This window comes from Bos indicus x Bos taurus, chromosome 16 (assembly GCF_003369695.1).
Source record: "Bos indicus x Bos taurus breed Angus x Brahman F1 hybrid chromosome 16, Bos_hybrid_MaternalHap_v2.0, whole genome shotgun sequence".
NCBI lineage: Eukaryota > Metazoa > Chordata > Mammalia > Artiodactyla > Bovidae > Bos > Bos indicus x Bos taurus.
The window spans coordinates 22,837,801-22,853,939 of NC_040091.1; the positions used below are offsets into that span (position 1 = coordinate 22,837,801).

At 39.7% G+C, this 16,139-nt stretch overlaps 1 protein-coding gene across 2 annotated transcripts in view; it reads right to left on the minus strand.

The window, feature by feature from the left end:
- Positions 1 to 16,139, minus strand: part of EPRS (glutamyl-prolyl-tRNA synthetase) — a 64,654-nt gene that overhangs the window by 20,799 nt on the left and 27,716 nt on the right. For both annotated transcript variants that reach the window (XM_027564464.1, XM_027564463.1), the window contains 6 exons: positions 14,686 to 14,822; positions 13,483 to 13,690; positions 12,911 to 13,023; positions 11,456 to 11,573; positions 9,808 to 10,164; positions 1,485 to 1,718 (listed from right to left, as the gene is read on the minus strand). In XM_027564464.1, coding sequence (XP_027420265.1) covers positions 1,485 to 1,718; positions 9,808 to 10,164; positions 11,456 to 11,573; positions 12,911 to 13,023; positions 13,483 to 13,690; positions 14,686 to 14,822 — 1,167 coding nt within the window. The remainder of the gene's footprint in view (positions 1 to 1,484; positions 1,719 to 9,807; positions 10,165 to 11,455; positions 11,574 to 12,910; positions 13,024 to 13,482; positions 13,691 to 14,685; positions 14,823 to 16,139) is intronic.

Genomic DNA, 16,139 nt, shown 5'->3' on the forward strand with positions numbered 1-16,139 from the left:
GAGAAACGCTGGAGTGGAAGAAGCATAAGCTGGAATCAAGATTGCCGGGAGAAATATCAATAACCTCAGATATGCAGATGCCACCACCCTTATCGCAGAAAGTGAAGAACTAAAGAGCCTCTTGATGAAAGTGAAAGAGGAGAGTGGGAAAGTGGGCTTAAAGCTCAACATTCAGAAAACTAAGATCATGGCATCCGGTCCCATCACTTCATAGGAAACAGATGGGGAAACAGTGAGAGACTTTATCTTTTCGGGCTCTAAAATCACTGCAAATGGTGACTGTAGCCGTGAAATTAAAAGACGCTTGCTCCTTGGAAGAAAAGCTATGACCAACCTAGATGGCATTTTAAAAAGAAGAGACATTACTTTGTCAACAAAGGTCCGTTTAGTCAAGGCTATGGTTTTTCCTGTGGTCACGTATGGATGTGAGAGTTGGACTATAAAGAAAACTGAGCACTGAAGAATTGATCCTTTTGAACTGTGGTGTTGGAGAAGACTCTTGAGAGTCCCTTGGACTGCAAGGAGATCCAACCAGTCCATCCTAAAGGAGATCAGTCCTGGGTATTCATTGGAAGGACTGATGTTGAAGCTGAAACTCCAATACTTTGGCAACCTGATGCGAAGAGCTGACTCATTTGAAAAGACCCTGATGCTGGGAAAGATTGAAGGCAAAGAGGAGAAGGGGACAACAGAGGATGAGATGGTTGGATGGCACCACCGACTCAATGGACATGAATTTGGGTAAACTCCAGGAGTTGGTGATGGACAGGGAGGCCTGACGTGCTGCAGTCCATGGGGTCTTAAAGAGTCACACACAACTGAGCGACTGAACTGAACCTAGACAGCATATTAAAAAGCAGAGACAGTACTTTACCAACAAAGGTCCATCTAGTCAAAGCTACGGTTTTTCCAGTAGTATGTATGGATGTGAGAGTTGGATTATAAAGCAAGCTGAGTGCCAAAGAATGCTTTTGAACTATGGTGTTGGAGAAGACTCTTGCTAGTCCCTTGTACTAAAATTCCATTCCTTTGGCCACCTGATGCAAAGAACCAACTCACTGGAAAAGACCCTGATGCTGGGAAAGATTGAAGGTGGGAAAAGAAGGGGACAACAGAGGATGAGACGGTTGGATGGCTTCACCGATGCAATGGACAGAGTTTGAGTAGGCTCTGAGAGGTAGTGATGGACAGGGACGCCTGCCATGCTGCAGTCAGTGGGGTCGCAAAGAGTCGGACACAACTGAGTGACTGAACCAAACTGAAGTGTTTTGTCAGAGAAGAGCAGAGTTCCATGAGCATGTCCAGTCAACCCTAGTTGGTGGGAAAAGGATCAACAAACGATTCCCTAAAAGGCAAGATAAAAGAGTTGAGAACTGACATTAAGAGTAGAGGTTAACCAGGTTTTTTGGGCAGAAAGCGTTCCAAAGAAAGTAGCCTGTAGTGTACAAAACAAAAACACACAAACGTAATAATACCACACCAACCTTAGAAGCTTTTTCAGCTTTAAGTTTTCGAACTACTTCTCCTTGAGAAGCTACTTTGTCAAAAAGTAGTTTGGCTTCTGGTGTTTCTGGACCACTAGGCTCAGAGCTTCTGGGTGGACTTGAATCTGAACTTTGAGATGATGGGGGCTGACCAGGAACATACTCCTTCCCAGTTTTTTCTTTATACTGAGCTTTTAGGGACAGTAAGCATTCTACAGCTTCATTTACTTTAGCCTATGAGAAAAGGGGCAAAAAAGACAAATATTTAATGCTTTCTGAAATTTCTGAAAATTTCAATTAATGTTAAAAATCATTAATTACTGCCAAAATATCCCTGTAAATAATCATCATGAAGAAATGCAAGCACAAAGGAGTCAAATAATCAGCCTAAAGTAACACATCAAAGCTAAAGAAAAGTTAAAAATATAAGTATCATAAACCTATATACAAATCATAAAAATAAGCATAAATGTACATACACATATACTACTGTAACGTTTAACTTCATATATGTAAACAGACAAAGTAGAGAACATCCAAGCAAACTGTCAGCTTCCAAGTCCTGGGACTGTAAATAGTGGAGTCAGAATTTACAAAATCAGAATTTGCCTGTACAAATTCTTATTTTCTTCAGCCCATTAAACAGACACAAAATATACCACTAGAAAAAACCCACACTATGAGCTCACCTAAAGAATAACTACATCACTCTTAAAAATTTACAATGAAATGAGAGTGTATGTTGAGGTTTTAGATATTCACTTCATATACATATCAACCTCTGATACTTCAACTTAATTATGATGAAGAAGAATGAAACACTCAACCAAAATGAAGATTCTTGTGACTTCAGCAGAGGACATCAATGCAAGCCAAGCTGGACACTGCACCTGAATAGAGACACCATCTAACCACAGACTATACTACATACTTATACTGTATACTCTACCACTGGAAAGCCGAAGAATCAAAACAGAAAAAGTGCCTCCCAATTAGCTTATGCAAGTTTTACTGCTAAATTCTAACAATGCTCCAAATAGCTAAGAAGAACCCAAGAGAAACAGAAAGAATGCTAAGATGGGGTCAAAGAGACACAGGAAGAACCCATATATCTTCAAAGAATTTGCATCAGCAAAATATCAAATGACATTTCCTTGTCCAGCTATTTATGATACAATTTTCCTGCCTGTTAGAGTGCCGCAGCAGGTATCACAGAAGAGGGTAAAAGGAGAAACTGCAAAGAGCTGGTTGTCTGATTTGTATTTCTGACCTGTCTCTTGTTTATACCGTCTTTAGAACTGAAAGTGTTTTCAAAGCAAAATCTATCTGTCTAAGAAAAAAGACAGAGAGTTAATCAGACATATCAGAATTGAGAAAAAAAGAATCTTTCATCAGCTAAATGAAAGAACATAGAGAAAAAGTTAAGGGACTTCCCTGCAACTATTTCTACAAAAAGACGCCTATCTGAAAGAAGTTCATTTTACACTATAAGCAGGTGTTGATGACAGTTTGAAGTCAGATGGCACACATTTCACAAAGGAAAAAACCCTTGTGTGGCAAAGGAGAAAATTAGTATGGGCAAACCACTTCATTACTGAATGAAATATTCTAAAAGACCAAATTATATATACCTCTCCAATTAGGAAATGGAATATTCTAGATATCTAAATAATCTACTCAGATTATTTTTCAAAACTGGGAGAAATCATACTACTTGCTATGCAGTCTTTTCTGATGATTTAGAAGGTAACCAAAGATTCTTGACAGAAAGAGAGTTAGAAGCATAAAACAAGTCACCATCATTTTATGGCCTATTTACTCTGTACCAGATAACGATGCTAAGCGCTTTTAATGGACCATCTTAGTTAATTTTCTAAACAATCCTCATCCATTTAAAAAAAAAGTAAAAGTTTGGAAAGATTAGGGACCATACCCAAAGTTACACAGTAAGTGGTAGAGTGAGAATTTTAATCTAGGGTTTACTCTAGACACAGGGATCCCCAAACTCCAGAATCTAACGCCTGATAATTTGAGGTGGAACTGATGTAATAATAATAAAGTGCACAATAAACGTAATGTGCTGGAATCATCTTGAAACCATCCCCCCACCCCCCAGTCCATGGAAAAACTGTCTTCCATGAACAGTTCCTGGTGCTAAAAAGGTTGGGGACTGCTGTTCTAGAGTCTTGATCTTAAGCACTATAGTATGCCATCACATTACAGAAAATATGAGACAGTGATCTAAATTTAAAAGGTAATTTTAATCCTGCTAAAAAGCAAGAGAGTTCCCGAAAAACATCTATTTCTGCTTTATTGACTAGGCCAAAGCCTTTGACTGTGTGGATCACAATAAACTGTGGAAAATTCTGAAAGAGATGGGAATACCAAACCACCTGACCTGCCTCTTGAGAAACCTATATGCAGGTCAGGAAGCAACAGTTAGAACTGGACATGGAACAACAGACTGGTTCCAAATAGGAAAAGGAGTACATCAAAGCTGTATACTGTCACCCTACTTATTTAACTTATATGCAGAGTACATCATGAGAAACACTGGGCTGGAAAAAACACAAGCTGGAATCAAGATTTCCAGGAGAAATATCAATAACCTCAGATATGCAGATGACACCACCCTTATCGCAGAAAAGTGAAGAGGAACTAAAGAGCATCTTGATGAAAGTGAAAGAGGAGAGTGGAAAAGTTGGCTTAAAGCTCAACATTCAGAAAACTAAGATCATGGCATCTGGTCCCATCACTTCATGGTAAATAGATGGGGAAACAGTGGAAACAGTGAGAGACTGTATTTTGGGGGGCTGCAAAATCACTGCAGATGGTGACTGCAGCCATGAAATTAAAAGACACTTACTCCTTGGAAGGCAAGTTATGACCAACCTAGACAGCATATTAAAAAGCAGAGACATTACTTTGCCAACAAAGGTCCATCTAATCAAGGCTTTGTTTTTCCAGTGGTCATGTATGGATGTGAGAGTTGGACTATAAAAAAAGCTGGGCACCGAAGAATTGATGCTTTTGAACTGTGGTGTTGGAGAAGACTCTTGAGAGTCCCTTGGACTGCAAGGAGATCCAACCAGTCCATCCTAAAGGAGATCAGCCCTGGGTGTTCATTGGAAGGACTGATGCTGAAGCTGAAACTCTAGTACTTTGGCCACCTGATGCCAAGAGTTGACTCATGAAAAGACCCTGATGCTGGGAAAGATTGAGAGCAGGAGGAGAAGGGAACGACAGAGGATGAGATGGTTGGATGGCATCATCGACTCAATGGACATGAGTTTGGGTGGACTCCAGGAGTTGGTGATGGACAGAGAGGCCTGGCGTGTGCTGCAATTCATAGGGTCACAAAGAGTCGGACACGACTGAGCAAATGAATTGAACTGAACTGAATCCTGCTAATGCATCACAAAAACTGCTTTTTTAAAAGAGATCTGTGATTGTTACTTGAATATGTCTCACAGAATGAGAAAAAAATAATTTCTTTTAATATTTTAATTTTCTGCATTAAAAGACATTTACAAAGCAGAATTGGATGATACTACTCAGTACATGACTATACAACAGCATAATGTAATAAGCACTTGTTAACAGATCTTAAGTCTTTAATGGACAAAGACTGTTCTAAACTTACTTAATGTGCCAACAGACAAAAAAAGTTTTCAATAAATAGTTGCTGAGGCAAATAAATAAGAAAGAAAACAGCCTACCGAAAAACCTTCAGTAAAGGTTTAAGATGGGAATTTGAGGAAGTAAAAACAACCCTGAGAGTAGGGTATTAAAATATAACTGAAAATGGACAAAGTGGATGAGAACACAGCTGGTTGGAACACATGAGAAGTACACAAACTATTTTTGCAGCAACCACTTGATGGAAACATTTCCCCATGGGAAAAGTGGGCAACTTTAATAAAAAGTTAACCAATTTTAAAACAGTAAGAACAGCAACAACAAAAATTAGCAAGAATAGAACCTTTCAAAATGGCCTTAGCACCTCAATGATCAGTGGGAAAAAAGGTTTTAAAAATACTTTTTAAATACAAGGTACTGTGAATCAAAATGCTACAACTCCAGAAGTAAAAAGTGACCATCACCCACACCACATGCTGCTGCTGCTGCTGCTAAGTCGCTTCAGTCGTGTCCGACTCTGTGCGACCCCAGAGACGGCAGCCCACCAAGGCTCCGCCGTCCCTGGGATTCTCCAGGCAAGAACACTGGAGTGGGTTGCCATTTCCTTCTCCAATGCATGAAAGTGAAAAGTGAAAGTGACGTCGCTCAGTCGTGTCCGACTCTTAGCGACCCCATGGACTGCAGCCTACCAGGTTCCTCCGTCCATGGGATTTTCCAGGCCAGAGTACTGGAGTGGGGTGCCACTGCCTTCTCCGATCACCCACATCACATAGGCGAGGTTTAACAAGACCAGACAATTGTGAATTATTTTTAAGAATTTTTTTATGTGGACCATTTTTTAGGTCTTTACTGAATCTGTTACAATTTGCTTGTTCTTTATGCTCTGTTTTTTGACCCTGAGCATGTGAAATCTTAGCTTTCTGACCAGGGATCAAACCCACACAGCCTGCACTAGCAGGTGAAGCCTTCTAACCACTGGACTGCCACAGAAGTCCTGTGAATTATTATTTATATTTAATGCAGTAGTCATCTGATTTTGCTGCCATTTATTACTCTAATTTTACAAATCCTCAACTATAAATGTTCTGAAAACTCTTCTACGGGATAGGTCAGAGAACTTTTGCAATAAAGGGCATGGGCCAGACAATAAATATTTTAGGCTTTGCAAGTCTGCTGCAACTATTCAACTCTGGAATTACAGCACAAAAACAGCCATAGACAAAATACGTAAACTAGTAAGTGTGGTTGTGTTCCAATGACATTTCGCTCACAAAACACAGGTGTAGGTCAGCTTGGCAAGCCCTGTCCTCCAGTGTCACAAGTATTCCATAAAAACTTTGATTTACCAGTTCCTGACTCCCATTTCAAAAACTATTGGGTTGGCCAGAAGATTTGTTCAAATTGTTCCATGAGGTATTATTTCATGTTCAAAACGTTTCACTCAGATTTCAGACCAGAGAAATCTGTTCAAAATCAAAACTTTATTTTTTGGACCTGCGGCTTTAAAACTTTTAAAAGTTAATACGTAAAATCTGAAAAGTTAAGGTCACTATGAAAGTAACTCAGCAGTCAGAGCTATGAAATCTTGGGTGTATTCTGAATTTCACCTCACACGCTATCTGCCTGATCCACCACTTTAACACAGAAGCCTACTGGGCAGGAGGAAGAGCCAAGAGGAGCAGAAGGTGGACTGGAAGGGGAGCTGAGGGTGAACGTGAAGGTTTTTATTCTTTGCCCGCATTATGCTAATATTCTGCCTTCATGCCTAAAGGTTCTTACACAGAATCACCAATCTGATCGTGAAGCAGAAAAGGGGGTGGGAGAAACAGAGAAAGAAACTCTCGTGGAAACCTGTAACTATAAAACCTCAGCTGCAGCCAACCACTTTCCTTACTTGAGTGGCAACATGACATGGTTAAAAAACTACTTCTGTGGGAAATGGATGCTTAAGAGGCTTAGACAAATCACGAATGTAAAAGCAGCATAGGCTTGCTTAATGAATAGTAACAAACTAGTGAAACCATGACTCCCACCCTCCACTGGTGCTTAGAATGCCTCTAACTGCTGAAACTCCAATACTTTGGCCACCTCATGTGAAGAGTTGACTCACTGGAAAAGACCCTGATGCTGAGAGGGATTGGGGACAGGAGAAGGGGACGACAGAGGATGAGATGGCTGGATGGCATCACCAACCTCGATGGACATGAGTTTGGGTGAACTCTGGGAGTTGGTAATGGACAGGGAGGCCTGGCGTGCTGTGATTCATGGGGTCGCAAAGAGTCGGACACGACTGAGCGACTGAACTGAACTGGAAGTAACTTGGAATCTAGGCTTCGCAAACTTCACAAAGTTACTTTTATGTTCACTGCAGGAAGCAGTTTCTCATTGGCTACTAAAACCAACAAATTAAAAAAAAGGAGTATTATTTGAATATTATTGGACAAGGTTGTTGTGAGGATTAAATGCAAAAATAGCATCAGTGCAGAGTGCGCCTTGCCAGATGGAGTCTCTACAATATTTCCATTCCTAGTAATTGAATTGGTTCTCTAGGAAAAAGGGCAATTTACTACTTTCAGCATTTAGAGAAAAAAATATATACAAGTAACATTTTGAAACAGGGTACACTGTAGGCATTCAATATGCAAACTACAGTGAAGTAAGATGCAGTACCACACTTACCATTATCAAAATATATGTAGTCAAAGTACCTCCCCAATTTCCAAAGAAATTAGGTGCTTTTTTGACCCACAGGTTGGCTTTTCATAACAGTGCTGTTCAATGGATATAGTCCATTAACCCAACAAGATGGGAGACATAGTTGGTTCTACTCTAAGTACTCAGTTGGCCAAAAAGTTCATTCGGATGGTATGGACCACCTCGAATGAACTTTTTGGCCAACCCAATATACTTGCTGCTGTTGTTACTACCCCACATACAAGCAACTAACTAAAAATCAGCCCAGGATATCAATGTATTCTACTAAGAATGAAGGAGTTTAAAGATCAAAGTCCTTCCCCTCAAATTACATCTAGAAAGGGGACCATGCTTAGTAAATGAGATATACAAAGAGTACAAAATGCTCCTAACCTCACCACAAGACAGGAAATACAAAGGATTTATATCCCCAACAATACATCTATCAGCCTTCACTCCTTGAAGCAAAGCTGTTTTAGAGCATCACAGCTCTGCAGAGCTTCAACAGGCTAATTAAAAACTTTCTCATACTTCACAGTGAGAGAGACAGGAAAATATCAACAATAACTGTTGGAGCAAAGCCCCAAGATCTCCCCAAAGCATTTTCTCTCCTCACCAGAAGGCAAAGGTCCACAGACAAGACTCTTAGGGTACAAGGTCTCCAGTCAGAGGCAGAAAAACTCATTAATGAGGTGAGGAATTTACAACCGCAAATCACTCATTCTCCAACCCAAGCCCAGGACGCTGATGAGACAACAGATCCCCAGGAGCATTTTAGAACAAATCTCCAGTTACGTAAGTCAGGCCCAGTGGTTCATCACATCTCTCCATGTTCATGCCACAACCCAGATTCTACAATTTTTGGTAGCTTATCCAGTTACAGTACTATTAACTTGATATTTTATATCTCGTTACTTTCTGAGTATAGAAACTACATATGCTGATTATTAAACATGATTTTTCTATCACAGATGCCATTCCTTTTGTCTCTTATTTTGAGCAAGCAATCCTGTTCCAAAATCAGTGCTACCACCCACTTGGCTAAATGTTTTGCCTAAAGATATTATTGAAATGAAATGAAATGTATTGCTGTTGTTTAGTCACTCAGTGGTGTCCAATTCTTTTCCAAGTCCTGACTGTAGCCTGCCAGGCTCCTTTGTCCATGGGGTTTCCCAGGCAAGAATACTGGAATGGGTTGCAATTTTCTTCTCCAGGGGATCTTCCTGACCCAGGGATCGAATTCATGTCTCCTGCATTAGCAGGTGGATTCTTGACTACTAAGCCACCAGGGAAGCCCAGTGAAATGTATACTTCAGTCAAAATGTGGTATCACTTGAGGACTCCCCTAAAAAAAATCTGAAATAGTCACCAACAGACACTTCTTTATTCCCTGCACGCACCCTGAACTTTTGCTTGTGCTATCTTCTATATCCAGTCCCAGGACAGCAGCATCAACATCACCTGGACAACTTTTTACAAATGCATAACCTCTGCACACTCTGGACTTACTGGAGCTGACACTCAAGAGGTGGAGCCCAGCAACCTGTGTTTGAGCAAGCTCTCCAATAATTCTGATGCACAATAAAGCTTGAGAACCACAGACCTAGATTTAAGAGTACCTCCTCTGAAAGTCATTCATCTTAAAGGGCTTCTTCTACTTCAGGACTGGTTTCAATATTCTTTCTGTTTCTTCCTTCCCTGCCACTTACAGCCACAGACACTTCTGAGAGCAATTTACATATACCACCCAGGATTACAGTCTGTGTAAGATTCTTCTTCAGCCCCGCTCCCCCTCTAGACGGTCAGCTGTGTCTCATCAATATTTCCAGAGCCTGGCACAAGCATGCATCAGTCAACGTTGACTGTTACATCAAAGTACTGAATCAGACAGTCTATAGACAATACATCTTATGAGAAAATGGGACTGGCCAGATTGCTGGACCTCATAAGGTTACCAACAATGTGTCTAAACTCCTTCCAGGATACTGACCTTAGGGGCTTTCTCGGCTTTCAGTTTACGAACCACTTCTCCTTGTGCAGCAACTTCATCATACAGAGATTTACTTTCCACAATATTTGATGATGATTTAGAAGAAATATTCTGTCCTACTGCAGCAGGAGGATTTCCAGGCTTATATTCCTGGCCAGTTTTCTCCTTATATTCAGCCTTCAAAGCCAAAAGCTGTTTTACAGCTGCATCTATATCTTCCTTTGTGGCTTTCTTGGCTTTTAATTCACGAACCACGTCCCCTTGGGCAGCGACTCTGTTGTAAAGGACCAAGGAATCCTCAGACGTGGCACAAGTACTCAAAGAAGGAGCCGATCTTGTCTTGAGAGGCGTAGATGCCTACAGATGCAGAAAACCAAAAATAAAATTATTAATTTGTATTAAATATCTTTACACAAAATTTTATAAAACTATTTTATAATATTTTAAGCTAAACACAAAATTTTAAAATGCTAATCTCTTTAAACTGTTTAGGGAATTCCCTGGTGGTCTAATGGTTAGGACTCTGTGCTTCCACTACAGGGGACCTGAATGCAATCTCTGATCACAGTACTTAGATCCTGCAAGCAACATGATGCGGTCAAAAAACTTTTTTTCTTAAAGTTCAAATGAACAATCTCATTCCTTAAAAAAACAAACAAAAAAAATTATCCTAATAAAAAATAACAGGAATAAACAAAGGTAGAGGTACACAGATATTCACAAAGTGTTTTTTATCATAGTAAAAACCTGAACCTAAATCTTTACCATTAGGAGACTAAAGAAATGAGAAAGTGAAAGTGAAAGTCACTCAGTCACGTCTGACTCTTTGCGACCCCGTGGACTACACAGTCCATGAATTCTCCAGGCCAGAATACTGGAGTGGGTAGCCACTCCCTTCTCCAGGGGATCTTCCCAACCCAGGGATCAAACCCAAGTCTCTCGAATTGTAGGCGGATTCTTTACCAGCTGAGCCACAAGGGAAGCCTGAGAATACTGGAGTGGGTAGCCCATCCCTTCTCCAGCAGATCTTCCCAACCCAGGAATCAAACCAGGGTCTCCTGCATTGCAGGCGGATTCTTTACCAACTGAGGTATCAGGGAAGCCCAAGAAATTATAACTCACCTACCAAATCTGAGAATAAACCACTGCTAGTACCAACATCGGAGAAGGCAATGGCACCCCACTCCAGTACTCTTGCCTGGAAAATCCCATGGACGGAAAGGCCTGGTGGGCTGCAGTCCATGGGGTCACTAAGAGTCGGACACGACTGAGCGACGTCACTTTCACTTTTCACTTTCATGCATTGGAGAAGGAAATGGCAACCCACTCCAGTGTTCTTGCCTGGAGAATCCCAGGGACAGGGGAGCCTGGTGGGCTGCCGTCTATGGGGTCGCACAGAGTCGGACACGACTGAAGCGACTTAGCAGTAGCAGCAGCAGTACCAACATACTAGCAGTGCAACCCTGAATTAGTTATTAACACTTAAGGCTTTTACTTTTTTAAAAGGTTAACATTTATAATTTGCATACTTTTCTATATTTATATTATATATATATTAACGACTTTATTTAAAAGCAAAGAAAAAGAAATAAAGTCTAAATCCTAGGATCACTGATTAGACACATATCCATAGAAGTCAATTACTTGCCTCATTCTTTGTTGTTTCCACTTTGGTCTTTTCCTTTGACCCAGATGTTGGCATTTCCTTCGTATGTCCATCAGGAATGTATATCAGAATGCATGGGGCCTCTATGCAGCTATATGGACTAAAAAGAAAATGAAGGAACAAAAAAGTTTATCTGAACAGCAAGTGAATTCCTGGATTAATTCAATGGCACTGTTAATGCTTTTCAAAGTATAAGTCCCTTCTCTTATTCACATCCGAGTTTCTTCAGAGTAGTTTAAAAACAAACATATAAATAAAAATTGACAGTGCTAATCATAAACTTTCAATTTATGAACTTTCATGGATATAAACCTGCTAAATAAGTCCAGGACAAAGGTATATCTACACTGGCCACCAGAAATGGCATTAGTGGATATTCATGTCTCACTCTTGATTTAAAGGAAATGCATACACATACCACAACTAATCTGCTTATAAGCAGAAGAATTTCTATAAAACATTTATTTTATTAGAATTTCTCAATTCTAAAGGGTACAGTAATTAGCAGAATCTACCACCCCTAAGACTATCCACATGCAAAAAAAAAAAAATTTCAAATTTTATAGTAAAGGCCACAGAGTAAAAATAAGAGAATTTGGTAACAATAGAATCCTATATATCTCTTCAGTATATTTTAATTGGCCTTGCTGCTGCTGCTAAGTCGCTTCAGTCATGTCCGACTCTGTGTGACCCCATAGACAGCAGCCCGCCAGGCTCCTCTGTCCCTGGGATTCTCCAGGCAAGAACACTGGAGTGGGTTGCCATTTCCTTCTCCAATGCATGAAAGTGAAAAGTGAACGTGAAGTCGCTCAGTTGTGTCTGACTCTTAGTGACGCCATGGACTGTAGCCTACTAGGCTCCTCTGTCCATGGGATTCTCCAGGCAAGAATACTGGAGTGGGCTGCCATTATTATGGCCTTACCAAGATATAATTCACATACCAAAAAAATCCACTGTTTGAAAATATACAATTCAATGGCTACATATGTGCAACCATCACTACTATCTAATTTTAAAACATTTACATCACCCTAAAAAGAAACTTTGTACTCTTTATCACTTTCCAGTCTCCCATTCCTCTGGGCCCTGTTGCACTATTTATATTTTACAATATACCTAATCAAAATACACAATAAAGAAAAGGTAGTTAAGTTATAATTTAATCCAAAGATAACACTGAAATTTTTTCTTTTTACTTGGACCACATGAAGACGTATTATAAGATGGTTTAGTTTTAGAAGTAAAAGTTGTTAATATTATGCTATTTCAATGTTAACACTTGTTATAATAAAGTCTAAAAAAATACAGAGTAACAAATGAAACAGGAACAGGGAATAATGTCAGGTACATTATTTTAGTGGCACTTCATCTTCTGAAATATTATTTACTCTAAGAACTTAAAGCATTTTCATTTAAATGTCTGGTTACATTATTTACCTAACGGGTTCATAAGGTTGATCACATATGAAGAAGCCTCTTCTCTGGAGTTGTATTATGTCTCCTTTTTTCAAATCCTTAAGGCAGGGATCCCCCAGCATTAGTTCTTCATGCTGTAAAGATGATATTAGGCCAAAATACACTGTCTTAAAATTATCAGAGCACTGGGCTTTTTCCTGGTGGTACAGTGGATAAGAATCTGCCTGCCAATGCAGCAGACACAAGAGCAATTCTTGGTCTAGAAGATTACACATGCCCTGGAGCAACTAAGCCCATGTACCACAGCTACTGAGTCTAGCGCCTGGGAGCCGCAACTACTGAGGCCACGTCCCACAACTACTGAAGCCTGCGTGCCCCAGGGCCATGCTCCACAAGAGAAGCCACCGCAACGAGAAGCCCACGTACCGCGACTACAGAGCAGCCCCACTCACACGCACTGCAACTAGAGAAAAGCCCTCAGAGCAATGAAGACCAAGGACAGCCAAGAGTAAATAAATAACATTTTTTGTTTTTAATTCTAAAGAAAATATAACACAGAGGGAGATGAAAGAGGGTTTCTTTTAGGAGGCTACCTTACTGTTTTTGTTGACATACTGCTTAAAGTCCTCATCTTTTCCCAGCACGGGCTTCGTGATCAAGTGCTCGTAAGTGACACAGATGGCTGGGACAGGAAGAGCATGTTCGGTCTCTGCAAGCCAAGTGATCTTAGTGGTTTTCTTGTAGTCTTTGTTCTCTAAATTCAATTTTGCATCGAGAGACACAATTTTGCCTTCTGCACTTCTAAAAATAAGATTGAAAAGTAGTTTAAGAAAATAAACCTTCACTGTCAAAAGTGCATTATTTTGTTCTCTGCCTATAGTAAATACGGAATTTTCTTTGGAAAAATTTCAATCACTTTCTGAGTTTCTGGTAGGTACCAGACACAAACTAGTTAAGAGATGAATAAAATATAACCCCTGCTATCAAGATAGTAGTATGTGCCAAACCCACATACATCTAATAAAGAACATGAACATGTTTAGGAATCTTAAAGTCACATGAAGTAAGCATTAAAAAAGCCAAAATACTGTTTTCAAAACATTCAGCAATGACTTGAAATATATGTAATGACGGGACAACTGAGATTTCAGTCTACTAAATTAATCTTAACATACTATGTCCCACTATAATAACTGGCAAGCTAAATAAATTTAAAGTAGATTTTAGGATAAAGAATGCTATAATACAAATTCTGTCCCAAGGATCTCTCCCATCATGCAATTGTATACTGAGAATTAAATAATAAAAGGGGGGCCCTAAATAGTAGAACTATTTTTTATATCTACATGTAGTCATTTTCAGGCTTCCCTGGCGGCTCAGATGGTAAAGAATCTGCCTGCAATTCAGGAGACCTGGGTTTGATCCCTGGGTTGGTAAGACTCCCTGGAGGAGGGCATAATAACCCACTTCAGTATTCTTGCCTGGGGAATCCCCATGGACAGAGAAGCCTGGAGGGCTACAGTCTACAGAGTTGCAAAGAACTGGACACGACTGAGTGACTAAGCACGGAAGTCATTTCCAACATCACAAGCAAAAGATACCCTGATACTCTATAAATATACTGAAACATATATGGGGAAAAAAATTTAATGTGTCCAAAATCTGCAGCATCTATGCATGGGGAGATTTAATAGCCAGCATCATGAATGGGTCTGAATTAGGTAATTTTCAATAAATCAATAAACATCACAGACTTCTCTCCCATATTTATCTGAAAACAAACAAAAAGTTCTTACTTGTGTATTTTAGTAATGTTGATGTTGCCCCAGTTTATAAATGTAACCATCTCACCCTCTGACAATGTCTCTGCATCAGCCCCTTCGATGAAAACCTTAGAACTATACCACACAGGCTTCAAGCCAACATCAGGATTCTGATTGATAAAAAAAAAGAGAGCGCGTGTTGGTTGAAACATTCAACTATTGAACTCAATATGCAAATTTATATTCATTCATTTTATTTCTTCACACAAACAGAAGTCCTCTGTATCAATCTGATTCCCAGTTAAATGACCCTGGGGCAGATGCCTGCACAATAATGTAATCGAGTCAGATGAGGTGGTCTGCCCCAAGATTACTTCCAGCCTAAAACACTCATTCTTTGTTTTTAGGGCTGAAGCAGTACTTTTCTGTGTCCCTCCAACCAGAATCTGCTCAGCTAGACTCAAAATCTCACTGCTTTTGCAGCAAAGGGGAAAATAAAAGTCATTTCTCATCAGTGGCTGTACAACACTATAGGAACAGATGTCATCCTAGCAAGAAACAATAGACGTTTCACGTTTTAGAGACAAATTTTAAGGACAGCAGTATACATGTAAGAAAGATACACTTTCTGCCATTTCAGTATGTATTATATGAAGAAAAGAGACATGCAGAATAAAAAGAATGCTACATTGGTTAAATTTCAGATTCTTGTTTGAGCAAAATCAAGAAGTATAAGAAAATCCTTCGAATAAATCTTAAATAACCAGTATTTAATAACTGTTCATTGAATGAACCAATGTCCTTGAGGAAAATCAGTATGCTGCAACAACTTATGCTATGCTGGGCTCAGAACAGAATACAGACAGGCTAAATATAGAACATTTTGTGAGGAAAATGATAAATGAAAATTCCACAGGTCAAACTGGGTGGTACAGTCATCAGTGCTTCCTAATCAATTACTTAACTATTACCTATTCTTTATTATTACGTATTCTTTAACTATTAACTAAGCTATCTGACTATAACTACCATTTTAACAAATAAGCACCCTTAAAAGCTTTATTATCACTGTTTCGATTTTAAAACATTAAGTTGGCTTCACATTTAAGCTAACTGTAGTGGGCGATATGACATATCAGGAACCACCATTCACCTGGTTGAACCAATCAGATAAAAAAAAAGGCAAAGGTAAAGCCAAATCAATCACACAGAGAGACACACATTCCCCAAATCTTATTAGGCGTATCACTAAACAAAGTCTTCAAAATTAAAAGAAGCTAATGTCATACAGAGAAAGGCAATCACAAAGCCACAACTCAGAACATTTATAGCTCTTCATGAAGCATATCCCCTGGAGAAGGAAATGGCAACCCACTCCAGTATGCTCGCCTGGGAAATCCCATGGACAGAGGAGCCTGGGGGCCACAGTCCACGAGATCCCAAAGAGCTGGACACAATTGAGCGACTAAACAGCAACAATGAAGTAC